This window comes from Malus domestica, chromosome 13 (assembly GCF_042453785.1).
Source record: "Malus domestica chromosome 13, GDT2T_hap1".
NCBI lineage: Eukaryota > Viridiplantae > Streptophyta > Magnoliopsida > Rosales > Rosaceae > Malus > Malus domestica.
In genome coordinates, this window is record NC_091673.1 from 1,351,408 (window position 1) to 1,367,271 (window position 15,864).

A 15,864-nucleotide genomic window follows, 5' to 3' on the forward strand; every position below is an offset into this window, starting at 1 on the left:
GTGTGATATCCACACATTCCATTTTACTTCTCACACACATTCTTAATTTTCGGCCGTCGAATCGGATGTCGGCTAGTACGTGCCTACCTTGGTGTTCGAGGAATGTCAGGGTCGGGCGTGTCACATTGGAATGACATACTCAAGGAGTGTTATTTACATCTATATATTACATAAGAAAAATTGGTAACTCCGATAATGATTTGTACCTTTTATGTCCAAATTGTATAAAAAACTAAAATTTGTTCATTTACAAACACCCAAATTCGTAACTTCGATAATGACTTCTCCTTGGTTTTCCACAAAGCCATCGAACATCAATATAATAACCGATTAGAAACAATAGAACCCACCACTTTAAGATACACGCACATACAAACATTAAAAATAATATTTGATAAAAGAGAGTCCATAATCTAAAGATACTTCAACAAAACATAAAAGGTCAACTCGATTGAATACCATGGCGAGACAAACCCACAAATTAGCAAATGAATACATAAAGTCTTCAAATTATTCACACCCAAACTCAACAAACTAAGATGACTCTCCAAAGCCAAATGAAGTTTATTCAAGAGACGGCAAACAAAAATCGAAAGCGTATTCTTTTATACCGGATGGTATGAAGCATCAAGCCAAAACCATTACTATTTGTGATCAGTCTGACGATTCATGTCACCCTGCACAGCTGGTGCTGTCACCACTCCAGGATTCTTTGACGCATTTCGTTCCCAGCCTAACATTCATTGAAATTAACTAGTTAATTAGGAATGATCTTGAATTAATACTTTTTAAAGATAATTACACGTGTATAACGCGTATTGGTTGATCTAACATTCTAGCTAGGGTGGATAAGGAGGTGCACCGAGACGGTGAATCTAAGTAATTTTATTGGAGGGAGGGAACAACGAATGTGCGTACCAATGGCAACATTGAAACCACGGTTCTCGAGCTCACGATATTCTTGGCACAAGGCACAGGAGTGGCAGAAGAAATGAACGTAGCAATCGTTGCAAGGTTTTTCCTCCAACATGTACTGCTCCCTCAGTTTGGTTCGAAAGCCGCAAGTAATGCAGAAACCGCAAGGAATGCCGAATGCTAAGTGAGTATAGGAATTGATTAGTGCATAGAAACATCCCTGCTGAAAACAACCTGCATACGCATGCACACTTTTGGAGTTCACTTCCAATTTCAACATCATCGTCAAATTTTAATCACTTAATTTAGGGCATGTTTTGGGCTGTTTACGTATGAAACGCTCATGTTCGAGTTAAGTACGTGCTTCTATTACGAAAATACTGAAAAATTTATTATATCCAAGTGTTTCTTATAAAATCCAAGTGCTTCATGGAAAGGAATTTGAATGTGCTATCGAGAAAGTGACTAGTTAATAGGTGCTTCTCGAGAAAGTCTTTTTAAATTTTTATGTTAAAGTTATTCAAAACAACTTTCGATTGACTAAGGCAGAAAGCAAAGAAGCAGTTCAAAACCGGCCCTCAATCAAGTTTACATATCGAGTTACTGGGTTCTTAAAAGAAACGTTACTGGTATGTCCTTTGGAAACAATCTCTGCAACACGCCCGGCAACAACGCAAGGACACCAAAATCCCAAGCAGCCTGCAGTCCAAATTACGTTATATATAGGTTTAGGGTTTGTATGATCAAATCATCAATCGGTATATATTCATATACCAAATAAGTAAACATGCATGGTATAATTGATTTAGTTAGTTAGCCAGGAAGTGAAGAGAATAGAAGCTGCGCGTACAGACTTCGCAGTCACTGAAGCAGTCAAGCAGGCCAGTGGTCCATCCACCCGACATCGGGCATATACATACACACACCATGCATATATATATATATATATATATATATATATATATGCGGTCGATGTTAATGGAATCTGCACTAGACCGCACTATGCATGTTTTGGTTTGACGTGCAGAATTGCCATGATCATGGATAGCAACGGCAGATGAAGGAGCATTTATACGATGAAGTAGGAGTAAATACATGTTCACGACCAAAAAAAAAACGAGACAATGTTGATTGATGCTTAGAATGTTCATTTTCTAAGTTACTCTTTGAACTTAATCACGCACAAAACCAACTAAATAAAGACATTTAATTGTTCAATTAAAATTGTCATAATTTGAATTGTTAACTGAAAAATGTAGTTTGCCTCTTCATTAAAGAATAATCAGATGAGCAAAATATCTTCATTTTAGCTTCTTCTTTTTTTGTAAAAATAATTTTTAACGTTCCTATTTACTCCATAATTTATACAAAAATAGAATTATGGGACTGAGATCTTGAGTGAAGACGGATAATTAACATTTTAGTAAGCACTCTAGAAGATGGATTATTACATACAAACAGAGCAAGAGGCTCTCATGAGTGGGTTTGCATCATTCAACTTTGTGTTATTATTCTGGTTTAGATTATTACGTACAAACAAAGCAAGAGGCTCTCATGAGTGGGCCGCTTTGCATCATTCTTGTATTATTACTCAGACAAGGATTGTCTGCCCTCTTTGTTTTCGTGTCCTCCTATTTTGTGTGGTCACGGTTAAGCCACGTTAACATTTTATATTGTTTTTTTATAGAGATAATAAGATAAAAATAAATAATAATATAAAATATTGACGTGGTTTAACCGTAACCATACAAACATGAGAATACGGGAACCAGGAGGGCAGACAATCTTTATTACTCTGTTTCACGGCTGTCACTTCAGACCCACAATGTGGGAAACGAGGAGGGGTTATGCGGTTCTTATGCACCTTTTCACTACCTACTTTTTCATTCTGTTGTTAAGTTTACCCGCTTGTGCAACAAATCACGTCGAGTTTTATAAGGAACTATTACTAATTTTCTCATCACAAATAAAAAAAATTGTATGGCTTCAATGCCATGTATTGTACCCCACTTATGCAACAAATCACGTCATGTTGTAAAATCGACGGTAGGTGCAATGAAATAAATGAAACAAGACACAAAATTTACGAAGTTCTTCTATAGTCAGTGTGACTGGAGTACGTCATCGAGACAGCAGTGGTGCTTTCATTATAATTTGGAATAATTGGAGTATAAAGATAACTCTCTTTAATCTCCCCTTCATTTTCCTCTTCTTCCTCTCTCTCTCTCTCTTCTCTTTTTCGTGAGTCACTCACCTCTTCTTCTCTTCTTCAAATATACAAACAAAAGAAAACACTATTCACTTTACAAATTTTCCACAAATGAATAGTGAAAATACTGTGCATAAATAGTAACAAACTATTCATGTGGGCCATCCACATATTATTCACAACACTCTCCCTTGGATGGCCACAAGTCTTCTATTGACTTGTTAAAATCTTGATCTGTTTGGATGCTCCCCCTAATTTCAAATCATTTAGGCAGATCGTTGATCATTCTGCTTCAGTCTCTTAGTAAGAAGAGTTGGACATCAAAATGCATTCTCGGAGATGAGGAAGAGTTGGACATTTTTGCAGGTCTGCCTTGTTATGGAGAACGGAGGTCGACATATATAGAGATTTCCCAATAACAGGTAGTGGTGTTGTGCCTTTACTCTTGTTAGCAACTGTGGTGTAATTAGAACAGTAAGACTTACGCGTTTTCAACTTTGTCAGAGATCTTTGACAAAGTTGCACGCGATATCCAAAAAAGCTAAGATTGCGTCTGAAAAATGTCAACGAACTTTATTCAGGAAAATCTGGCTTTTGAAATTTGGAGAGCGGTGCCTCTTCGATCTCTGAACAAGTGACTATGTTGCCTATTCTTTTATATAGACATCAATTGTGTTCAAGAGTATACTCAGAAAGTTGTTGCCTGTAGAAATTTCTCCCATCTTGCACTTCCGAAATTTTATTTGACCTCTTTTTTTTTCATCATTTCTGAAAATGACTTACCCATCTAACATTTGCTTAGATTTGAGTCTTAGAAGTGATACAGACGAGCAGCGTCAGGATAACATATGGCGCCCGTCCTTCTTATCTTCTAATGGTTCTCTTACGGTTGGGGACTCTGTGATGAAGAATAACATAACCGCTATTATGGTAGTTAGGAATCTTCTCACTCCAAATGATAACAAAATCCTTTCAAAACGGTCTGATGAGGCGGCCGTTCAAAACTCATTGGCTCTCAGTGTTCAGTGTGCTGACTCAGCTTCCAATATGGGCCAACGCCTACTTGCTCAAACTCGCCAAGTTGAATCATTGATGGCTGAGGTGTCAAGTCTTAAACAAGAAATCAGAGGGCTCAAGCACGAGAATAGAGTGTTACATGTGCTTGTTAATAAGTACTTGACGAGCATGAAAAGAAAGCTCAACCAACTGCAGAAATCCGAAAGTCGGATTCAAAGGATCACCAGAGGTTCGTTGCTAGATTCCGAAAGCAACCGATGCCTTCCCCTTCTGGTGTTTTGCCAAGTACTAGGGTGCCACATGATCAATCTCCAGTGCCTCCCCCTTCTGGGGTACTTCCGAGTACTGAGGCTTCACATGAGCAACCTTTGTGAAGGCTCATTCCTGTTTATTTGTTTTAACTCATGTGTATGTACATATCTGTAATTTCTTGGAAATATTAATAGATAAGCTTTATTTCATTCAATGTATTGTGCCAAATATAATAAAGCATATACTTCACTAAGATGTGGTACTTCTGGACCAAATATTAATTTATCTTTACCCTCACGAAGATAAATTATTATTCTTAGTGTCTACATCATTTGAGTATTCAACTCATAATCTTCAATCCATATGGTTCTTTTAATATGATAAACATCATGGATATGATTCGTATTGGTAGATTGTTCGATCTGCAGCTCGAGACAATAATTCACTCAACATTTTATAATCTTTCTTAACTCTTCAGGAGTCTCAGTTTAATATCATCAACTCTTTAGGAGTTCTAATTTAATGTCATTGACTCTTGCAAGAGATTTTAGTATGTTGCAACAATATCATAATGATACTCACTAAGGCAATTTATACCATCCATTGGTATTGAGTACATATTTTATGTTTTACCCTTCGGGGGCTTACTTCAAGCAATTTGAATCCTTCAGGGATTTTCTACACTTCATGACATATTTTCCTTTAGAATTTATACAGAGCAATTTGCTCCCATGTATACTTGAGGGATTTACTTATGGAGATATGATGTGGGCAACTCACAACCCTTCGTATATAATTCTCCATTTATATGAACTCGTTTACAAGAGTATAATTTCAGGTTTCAATTAGTAACCTTGTGTCATATCATGTGAGTGTATTACAAATGCCCATATGTAACCTCCTTGGTTCAACATCTTTTGGCTATTTGTATTGTATTCAAATATATATATGTCCATTTTTCCACATTCTTACAAAATTGTAATGAAATTGCCTTTCTCCATTTTTTGGCCAATAATTTTCCTTTTTGTCGACGAACAAAAGAATGTGACTCAATATTAACACAGCTATTGATGAATTTAGTAGCTACTTGTAAAAACCAAAATCACCATTGGTTATCATCAATCTGTGATCCCATATTCTCATGTGCATGCGCATGCATAAAAGCTTTCCATTTCTTTGGATATCCATTGCCTCTTCAAGGGCATGACACTATCTCTTCCAGGATAGTCATAATTTAGAGAATGTGGATCATAACCTCATCTTGAGCGTTATAGAGCTTGGATTTTAATCTCCACTTTCGGGAAGTTGAGTCATTGGAACCTATACGTCTATCATGCTACATGCATGAGACATTAATATTCCCATGTCCGTGGATTGTCCTATCTAGGACGTGTATCCCTGCGGTGACTGTCATGCTTATGGCATACAACAGTTATGCTTCGGGAATGTAATAGCTCAGTAGTGTCATATTCTTCTTCTTTCAAATGACTAAACCTTTTGAGTCTAAAAGTCTGCCACGCTTCAGGCATACAACAGATAAATCATTTACTGTCTCATTATTTTGTCCAACAGGGACATCAATTCTTGTAGGCACATTTGCAGCAAGTATATATGATTTCATCACTTTCGTTGCATCATTCAATTATTCCTATTTCATTTTCTCATTGATTGCTTCGTGAATCAAAATAAGACTGTAGACATCGAAATTTCGGTAAATAAATGTTGACCGATAAATCAAAGTGTCAACGCTCATGTATTACATAAATTTTACACGTAGCGTGTGACTCAACGAAAATTGAAATGAGTTGGAAAAGTCATCAAATAGAACACGTGTCAACACCTGGCAGAAACGACTTATTTCATCTGGGATATTATATTCAAAATTAGGCATTGGAAAATTCTATAAATACAAGCCCATTTCATTCATTTGGGGGGAACCAATTCATATTACACCTTGAAGCTCTGAAGCTCTGAAACTCCGAAGCTCTCAAGCATCCAGGTTCCCGAAGAATCAAGAAAGCCTTCTTCGTTCTTCGTTCATCGTTCTTCCAAGATCAAGCCTCAACGGCCCTTGAAGAACTTCCACCAATCCAAGATCAAGCCCCAACGACCCTTTGGATCAACAACGTCGACAAATCCACACACATCCAACCGTTCTTCAAGATTAGCCCAAAAGCCCTTGAAGATCTGTTCATCACTGTTTCTTCAAGATCAAGCCCAAAAGGCCTTGAAGATCCGCTCAAATCCACCTTCAAAGATCAAGCCCACGGCCCCTTGAAGAAACTTTCAACAGTTCATCCAAGATCAAGCCTCGATGGCCCTTGGATCAACGAAACATCCACAAAGCAACACCTTACGGAGATCGAATCAGATGACCAAATTTGAGAGAGATTGTAACCCAAAATCATCAAATACAAAAATTTATTTGTGCACGTTGTTCTTGTCTCTTTCGTTTCAGGAATTTTCCGTGTTCACAAAGACAAATTCTCTTTGTTCTTCTGGAACGGTATTTTCTTATCATTCTTTTGGAATGATATTTTCTCATTGTTTTTCTGGAATGATGTTATTTTCTCCCTCTAATGGCAAGAAAAATGTCTTATCAAAATCATAGTCCGCAAATCATGCGGTAAATATATCCCCAGTCCAAGGTTCCAAATCATGCGGTAAATGTCTTATCAAAATGATAGATGGTGGATCAAATTCAACATAAATTCCTAGTTTGTATTGATGCCTTATTTTAGTACGTTGTGGCAGTCTTACAGGCACATAGATAACACAACAAAAAACTCGTAAATGTATAATGCTTGGCTAGTGCCCAAACACGAGTTGTACTAAGAAATATTGATGGTTGGTAACTGGTCTCAATCGAACTTAATAATGCATCATGTAAAATGACATGTCCCCATGTAGAAAACTAGCAATTTTGTTTTCATGAGTAGAGCGCGGGTAATTAATTTCATTCGCTTAATAAATGCTTCTGCTAAACCATTTTGAGTATGGGCATGAGGAACTTCTGGTCCTTATTTAATAGTCTGTAGACTGAGACTCTTATGACTTTTATTACAATTAAGTTGAGGCACTGCGACACTTCAAACTTACGGTACCCATCAAGGAATTTCATGTCCTAATCTTCAGGATCAAAAGACTTCATACCTGATCTTTTTACGTGATGGAACTTCGGGTCCAATCATTTTATATGATGAGGATCAAGAAACTGCAGGTTCTAATATGATCAAGGAACTTTGGGCCCTATATATACTTATCGTAACAAAAGGTAAGTACAATAAATAAATTAAAGCAATAGGCGGTAATTCCAGCCATAGTAAATAAATTGCATTTAAGTAAATAAAGCTTGTGATAAGGGCTTTAATTCAGCACCATTCACATAAATCAAAACTTAAAGCAGTAGGCGGTAAAACCGTTCATGGTAAATAAATTGTTTTAAAGTAAATAAAGCTTGTGACAAAGGCTTTGATTCAACACCATTCACATAAATATCAAAGCTTTAAAGCAAAGGGTAATAATTCTACCCACTGTAAATAAATTGCTTTAAATAAATAAAACTTGTGACATGGGCTTTAAACCAACACCGTACACATAAATAAATATATATTTTTGTTTCTTATTTATTCACATGGTGCTGTGCACCATCCGATAATCTTTGTTCTTTTCTCCTTTTGTGTCAACATCATGCACCAAAATCCACATTTCCAATTTTTTTTTCTTTTCAGAATGGTGCAAGTCACCATTCCAAAACCCTTTTTGTTTTCTTTAAATAGTCCAACCGACACACCATCCATTTGCTCCCTTTTTCAATTTATATATATATATATATTTTTTTTCTTTCCAACTACCCAAAATAATAACACTTTTATTTGTCTGCCACTTATAAGAAAGATCAAACCGTTAGATTTAACTCAAAATTTAGTATGATATGGATAAGAAGATACCAAACAACTTTCGTGAAGAAACAGTTTTGAGTTGAGCTTCTGAAAATAAAGGTTTGGTACTCATAAGATGGCTGTCCAGTTTTCTGCGGAAATGAAAGCTGAGTTGAAGTTTTAGTCATCTGCGACGATCGAACCGTTGACAATTTCCGAAATTTGGATATGTTCTAGGTACTAGGTGGACAAACAACTTTCAAGAAGAAAGTATTTTAATCGGATGTCATGTCAGGAAGTTGGAGTTCATAGGCTATTTACATGGCTGCCAGATTTTCTACGGATTTTGAGTCTGTAGTATTATTTCTAAGATCTGGAATGATTTAACTGTTGGATGGTTCTGGAATTGTGGTATGTTATGGGAGAGAGGATAAGGAACAACTTTTATGAAGTAATGGTTTCTGTATGAGCATTGGAAGTTGAAGTTTCAAAGCTCATATGACTGTCAGATTTTCTGCCAATAATAATGACAATAGTTATATAACCACATGTATATTTACTTTAAGAAAATTAGTCATTTAGAGGTATAAAAAAAATGAAAAGATTTTCTTATCTGTGAGATTCCAGCCGATAGAGGTGAGAGGTAGGTAGTGCTTTACCAGATTTATGGCGTTGTGCTTTCCACCGACATGAGAGCTTCTCGTGCTGATAACATATTGTAAAATCGACGGTGAGTGCAGTGGAATAAATGAAACAAGACACAAAATTTACGAGGTTCCTCTACAGTCAGTGTGACTGGAGTACGTCCTCGAGGCAGCAGTAGTGCTTTCATTATAATTTGGAATAATAGAAGTACAAAGATAACTCTCTTTAATCTCCCCTCATTTTCCTCTTCTTCCTCTCTGCCTCTTCTTTCCTCTCTCTCTCTCTCTTCTTTCCTCTCTCTCTCTCTTCTCTCTTCCGTGAGTCACTCACCTCTTCTTCTCTTCTTCAAATATATAAACAAAAGAAAGCACTATTCACTTTATAAATTTTCCACAAATGATTAGTGAAAATACTGTGCATAAATAGTAACAAACTATTTATATGGGCCATCCACATATTATTCACAACACGTCATATATAAATAAGCATAGTTTAAATGTCATAATAGTCTTTGGGTTCTAGTTATTAGGTCAATTTCGTCTCCGTGATTTTAATTTGGCCAATTTGGTCCTTATATTTATCTTTGTTAATCAATTAAGGATATTTCATCCAATCTCTGTTAAAAAAAATTATTATAAACTTATTTATAAGAATATCTATTTGATTTAAAAATGAAATAAAATCCCCCCCCCCCTCTTTTCTATACCATGAGAATTAAATTGGCCAAATGACTATAACACATGAACCATTTTTTAACATTTAAGGCAATAAGTAATGAACTCAACCAAAAAATATTATATGTTCTCGTCATGAATTATAATATAATAGTTTTAAACCGTCTCCTCCCGCTAATAATAGTAGTTTTATTTATTTATTCCACAATGACCTTAGTTCAAATCCAAAAGACATTAAACAAACCAAACTCAAGTGACTCAAACTCAATAATTAGGGATAAAAGCAATGTCTTGACCAATTACCCTAATTTACATCGCCATCACATGTACAAACTTTACATCGACTTGTTTATGGTTGTAGATTAGCATTTTCTCCATATCACATTTCAAAGTAATAAAAAGCCGTTTAGTACTACGGTTTAGTGGTATTACTCTCCACACTATTACTAGCTCATTGTGAGGCTAAGATCACCCCCTCTCCTAATATCGTTTATTTAAAAATAAAAAAACCGTTTGTTTGCATAACTAGTGGTTTCTTCATCAATTTGGGATTTGGATACAATTATAATTATTTCAGAATAATTGGGGCAGGGTACATGGGTGACCTAGATTAGAGCACCACTACACTCCTCACAATTGACATTTGGGTGTTGAAATCAATAGTGGGCTAATAAAATATGAAAGTAGGCCCACCAACGGCCAATTGATGTAAGTGGTGGGCTCGGATTCTTGGAAGAAAGGCCTCGAGTCTGGGAAAGCATCTGAGTTGTTGGGCTCACCAACTACGGCTCCCACCAGCAAATTGGGGTTGGGCTTTGGACTTAAGAAGTATCTAGACCCGGCTTTGCACCAGATGCGGGCCGGGTGGGCATGCACCGACAGTAATGACCTGCCGCGGTTGTGCATCCTCTGTGGGTAGCGTGCACCGTATCCAACCATGAACGACATGCTCAGTGAATTATCACCTAGAATGTAGTCCACCTGAAGAGAATTCAATTGACGTGGGTGCCCTCCTGATGAAGGTCATTCAGACTGTGTGAACAATGTCATGGATGGCAGAAAGTTAAGGTTAAAGGAACACAGGACCGAAAAAAAGAAATTTGCAGAAATGATTTTCTCGTAAAAGTAATTGAATTTTTCTAAAGGGGTAAGTACTTACGTGCAAAGATTATATATGTGTACAGTAATTGGACAAAGGGATTTCAAATTTCAATGGAAGATATAGATAGACGGAAGTGGGAGGGGAAAAAAGAGGACGTTTTGATTGGGCAAGGTAAGTTGAGCCTGCGGCAGCAAAAGTTTTGAAGTACAAACATGCATGCATTGAACTTGTAGGTCAAATCTCAGCTCCAAATCCAATTGCAGAAAATAATGAACCAATAAATGCAACATAATTACAGCGCTGGGCTAAAGTTTTTGAAGGCCCATGGAAAAGCCTGTATGATCAACTTTTTTCCTGGGACTGGGAATCACCTCCAGATCCCAGCCTCTAGAGCAAACTGAGCGAAACATTCTATCCTTCCATTTTCATCTTGCCTTGTTTTGCGTGAGAATTGTTCAATATTTAAATTTATTTCTAGCCACAGGATCAAAAATGGAAGGATGGGATGTCTTGCTTAGTTTGCTTCGGAGGCTGGGATCTGGAGGTGATCCCAGTCCCTTTTCGTCGAGTGATTTTTGAATATCTATTTTCATGTTTTGCACAGTTTTTTATTTATTATTTTTTTAAATAATAGTGATTTTGTTTGGGTTAATATTTAAATTTGCTGTCTCATTTTGGAGCGGTAGAAGCAGGAATAGCAGCATGGACAAGCTGTCACACAAGTAATCAGTGTGTACAGCGCTCCACTGGCACCACAAGCTGCATATCATTTCGTTAACTAATTAGTTAACCCTCATTAATCAGTTAATAATACACCTTAATCCCATTTAGAAAGAAGGAAAAGGAAAGGAAGAAGCTTAATTAGTTAATTACATGTTGAACCCTTATCCACAATCTCTGCAATTTGGCCAAAGGTGATGCATGGACACCAAAGTGTTATGCAACCTGCATGTAGACATATACAATAACATGAATCATTAATTCACGAGTAAATGATCCAATATTTCATCCAAATCAAACCCCATTATAAATCACTTTAACAGATTAATCACACACACACACATATATATATATATATATATTTATATATAGTAGTAGGATACACACATATATATTTATATATATACTTACAGTTTCTGAAATCGGAGAAGCAGTCGCAGAGGCCGGTTGACCAAGGGATGAGAGCACGAGGGCGGAGACGGGATGGGGGGTGGGTCATGTGGGAGTGGCCACTGTGGGAGCTCATGTCTTCGTTAGAAGTAGTAAAATAAGGTTCGGTGCTGGAGCTGACCGGGATACCTGTCGGCGCCGGCGGAGCATCTTGGTGGTGATGGTGGTGGTGCTGGGGGTCGGACGAGGAGTACTTCTCGTATCCCCTTGGGTGTGACGAGTACATGATGGCCGAAGATAGGTGGGGAACGATGAGGAGGTTGAGATAATATGATCTCAGACAGACTGAGAGAGAAGACTTGGACAAGCTTTGATTTATTCTACAACCGAAGAACGGTCCAACGCCGCGTTGACTTGACTTCAAGTCTCCTCCGTCTGCGAGTCTTCCTGTATGCTTCCTTCCTTACAAGGCTGGGCTAAAGTTTTTTAAGGCCCATGGAAAAGCCTGTGAAAAGGGCCCTTTTATATGATCAATTTTTTTCGTGGATTGGTTTTTGAACATCTATTTTCACTTTTTGCATAGCTTTTTTTATTTTATTTTTTATTAAATTTATTCAAACTAATAACTAAAAAAAGATGGATCTGCAAGAGGTGGAAAAGAGCTTTTAAAAATTACTAGTAGGCGTATTCGTGTATTGCTGTGGGATTTTGAATTTTGTTCAAGTAGAAAGTCTTGACAAGATGCGGTAAAAAGCACAGTTTAATGTTTACATTATATGCAACATTCATGTAAAGTCTTAAAACTTTGTTCAAGTTAACAAAATTGGGGACATTGGAATGCCAAACTCAAGAAGTGTTATTTACATCCATTTATTACATAGACACCCAAATGTGTTCCTTTAGGGTGCGTTTGGTACGTGGGACGAGACGGAACAGAGTGGGACGGACGCGTTCCGTCCCACGTTTGGTGCGCTTAAATTGTGTGGAACGCCTGTCCCACGGAACGAAAATGGGTTAAATTTTGGTTCCATATACCCCCTGGAACGGGTTGTTCCATCCCGTAGAACACAAATTTATAATTTTTTGGACAACAATACCCCTCATCTTTTTCATTAATTCCACTGTCTACCCTTGCTTTCTCTCCCGTAGCCTCCATCTCTTCGAATTCGTTCCTCTCTCCCGTAGCCTCCCTCTCTTCGAATTCGATCCCAGCAAACCCATCTGAACCCAAACCATGGCTTCCGGTTCAGTCCCTTCGCGCTCTATCTTCTTCTCCGGCGCCGTCACCTCCGCGCTCAACCTTCTTCTCTGGCGCCGTCACCTCCGCGCTCCACCTTCTTCTTCGACACTCCGACCTCCTCGTCGAGGCGGTACCAATCGCGATCCAGTGACGGCAGTGAAGACTGAAGAAGATGGTGTTGTGGGTAGACAAGTACCGACCCAAAACCCTAGACCAGACAATTGTCCACCAAGACATCGCCCAAAACCTCAAGAAACTCGTGCAACTCTACCCCTCCCTCGTCGATTTCAATTCCCAATTTCTACGATTTCATAACCCTAACTTCTTCTTGTGCAGATTGCAGAGCAGGATTGCCCCCATTTGCTCTTTTATGTCGTTGGGCTTTGCTGCCACATCGATGAGGAGCATCCGGTGGAGGCTAAGAACGGGGCATTTTGTTCAATTTCACTTTTTTTAGTTTAATTTTGTAAGTTTTACAGTAAAAATGGTTGTTTGAATACGAACTTTCGAGATTCAGATCTTCTGTGGATTGATTTTTATGGGTTTGATTTACTGAGATTGATTTTTACTGGGATCAATCTGGGCATGCGAAGAACACGAAACGTATGGAAGAAGAGAAAGCAGAGAAACGGGAGAGAGAGGGAGAGTCAAATAAAAAGGGCAAGTTAGTCATTTAATCCCGTTCCGTTCTGTTCCATCTTGCTAGTACCAAACATGACACGAAATCTTTGTTCCGTTCCATCCCGTTCCGTTCCGTCCCATCCAGTCCCGTTTCGTCCCGTCTGCGTACCAAACGGTATCTTATAGACACCCAAATTGGTAAGTCGGATGATGATTTTGTTCCTTTTATGTCCAAACTGTATTTAAAAAACAACTAAAAATTTGTTCTTTTATAGACACCCAAATCCACAAAGCCATCGAACATCAATATAATAACCGAACTCAAATAGAAAGAAAGAAAAAAATTAGCGACACAATAGTGACTTTATTATAATATTAAGAACTTATACAAATATTAAAAATAATATTTTAATAAACGAAGGTCCACAATCTAAAGTGACTTCAATAAAACATAAAAGGCCAACTTGGTTGAATACAATGACAAAACAAGCCCACAATAAACAATTGAACACAAAAAGTCTTCAAAACGTTCATACCGAAACTCAACAGACAGAGACAAACCTCAAACTCAAAAGAACCTTATTCTGATGAAAAATTCAGACGAAAACGAACTCTTTTATTCAAAGAGACAGCAAACAAAAAACGAAAACGAATTCTTTTATTCCAGATGGTATGATTTCCATGCCACCATCAAGCCAACAGCATTATTATTTGTGATCAGAATGACGATTCATGCCACCCTGCAGAGCTGGTGCTGTCACCACTCCACGATTCTGGGACGCATTTCCTTTCCACCCTAACATTCATTGAAATTAATTAATTAATTAGGAATGATCTTCAAATAATACTTTTTTAAGATAATTACACGTGTATAACACATATCGGTTGATCTAACTAGAGTGGATAAGGAGGTGCAACGAGACGTTCTATCTAAGTAATTATATTGGAGGGAGGGAACAGCGCATGCACGTACCACTGGCAACATCGAAACCACGGTTCTGGAGCTCACGGTATTCTTGGCACAAGGCACAGGAGTTGCAGAAGAAATGAACGCAGCAATCGTTGCAAGGTTTTTCCTCCAACATGTACTGCCCCCTCAGTTGGGTTCGATAGCCGCAAGTAATGCAGCATGCTAAGTTAGTATAGTAATTAATTGCTGCATATAAACATCCATGCCAAAAACAACCTGCATACGCATGCACATTTTGTTCACTTCCAATTTCAACATCATCGTCAAATTTTAATCACTTAATTTAACGCACGTCTTGGGCTGTTTCCGTATGAAGCGCTCATGTTAAGAGTTATAAGTACGTGCTTCTATTATGAAAATATTGAAAATTTTATAATTATCCAAGTTTAGATATCGAGTTACTGGGTTCTTAAAAGAAACATTACTGGTTTGTCCTTTGGAGACAATCTCTGCAACACGCCCAGCAACAACGCAAGGACACCAAAATCCCAAGCAGCCTGCAGTCCAAATTACGTTATATATAGGTTTAGGGTTTGTATGATCAAATCATCAATCGATATATATTCATATACCAAATAAGTAAACATGGTATAATTGATTTAGTTAGCTAGCCAGGAAGGGAAGAGAATAGAAGCTGCGCTTACAGACACTGCAGTCACTGAAGCAGTCAAGCAGGCCAGTGGTCCATCCACCCGACATCTTTTTTTCCACACCGTTGGGGCATATACATACACACACCATGCATATATATATGCGATCGATGTTAATGGAATCTGCACTAGACCGCACTATGCATGTTTTGCCTTGACGTGCAGAATTGTCATGATCATGGATAGCAACGGCAGATGAAGGAGCATTTATACGATGAAGTACGAGTAAATACATGTTCACGACCGAAAAAAACCGAGACGATGTTTTTTATTTATTTTTTGAATGAAAAAAAGGTTTATTATATTAATATCCCATAAATTGTTGAATAAACTTCACATACTTAATACACCATATATTTGCTTTTTCACTTAAAAATTATCTTAATACACCTTACATAATTTCCCATAATATCCTTACACCCCACATTCTCAATATACACCTTATATTTTGTACATACACCCCACATCTGATCTAGCAGGCCATTCGACAACACTTTACTGACTGCACAGTCATTACTATTGCGCGTTGTGGAGCCAAAAATAATCAAGAAGAATATGGAGGTGACACGTGGATTGTA

General features: G+C 37.6%; 2 protein-coding genes and 1 long non-coding RNA gene across 3 annotated transcripts; all 3 read right to left on the reverse strand.

Moving 5' to 3' along the window:
• Positions 1 to 918: 918 nt before the first annotated feature.
• LOC139190637 (uncharacterized) lies at positions 919 to 1,823 on the reverse strand. The gene is made up of 3 exons (XR_011574976.1): positions 1,766 to 1,823; positions 1,543 to 1,614; positions 919 to 1,149 (listed from the first exon to the last, which is right to left on the reverse strand). It is a non-coding gene; the product is annotated as an uncharacterized lncRNA (long non-coding RNA).
• A 9,129-nt stretch (positions 1,824 to 10,952) lies between these two features.
• LOC108172068 (protein PLANT CADMIUM RESISTANCE 2-like) lies at positions 10,953 to 13,093 on the reverse strand. Its single transcript, XM_070811016.1, has 4 exons — positions 11,827 to 13,093; positions 11,569 to 11,640; positions 11,298 to 11,454; positions 10,953 to 11,066 (listed from the first exon to the last, which is right to left on the reverse strand). Exons 1-3 carry the CDS (start codon positions 12,089 to 12,091, stop codon positions 11,351 to 11,353), a joined length of 441 nt encoding a protein of 146 aa, XP_070667117.1. The 5' UTR covers positions 12,092 to 13,093; the 3' UTR covers positions 10,953 to 11,066; positions 11,298 to 11,350.
• A 917-nt stretch (positions 13,094 to 14,010) lies between these two features.
• LOC103451557 (protein PLANT CADMIUM RESISTANCE 2-like) lies at positions 14,011 to 15,464 on the reverse strand. The gene is made up of 4 exons (XM_008390969.4): positions 15,281 to 15,464; positions 15,062 to 15,133; positions 14,640 to 14,852; positions 14,011 to 14,462 (listed from the first exon to the last, which is right to left on the reverse strand). Exons 1-4 carry the CDS (start codon positions 15,375 to 15,377, stop codon positions 14,374 to 14,376), a joined length of 471 nt encoding a protein of 156 aa, XP_008389191.4. The 5' UTR covers positions 15,378 to 15,464; the 3' UTR covers positions 14,011 to 14,373.
• Positions 15,465 to 15,864: the final 400 nt, after the last annotated feature.

Coding starts and splice junctions, on each gene's coding strand:
- LOC108172068 (XM_070811016.1), bottom strand. CDS start 12,091: ATGTACTCGTCACACCCAAGGGGATACGAGAAGTACTCCTCGTCCGAC. Junction 11,641..11,826: donor CTTCTCCGATTTCAGAAACT/GTAAGTATATAT, acceptor GTCTACATGCAG/GTTGCATAACACTTTGGTGT. Junction 11,455..11,568: donor TGTGGATAAGGGTTCAACAT/GTAATTAACTAA, acceptor AATGATATGCAG/CTTGTGGTGCCAGTGGAGCG.
- LOC103451557 (XM_008390969.4), bottom strand. CDS start 15,377: ATGGTGTGTGTATGTATATGCCCCAACGGTGTGGAAAAAAAGATGTCG. Junction 14,853..15,061: donor TGTCTCCAAAGGACAAACCA/GTAATGTTTCTT, acceptor ATGCGTATGCAG/GTTGTTTTTGGCATGGATGT. Junction 14,463..14,639: donor TGGTTTCGATGTTGCCAGTG/GTACGTGCATGC, acceptor AATGAATGTTAG/GGTGGAAAGGAAATGCGTCC.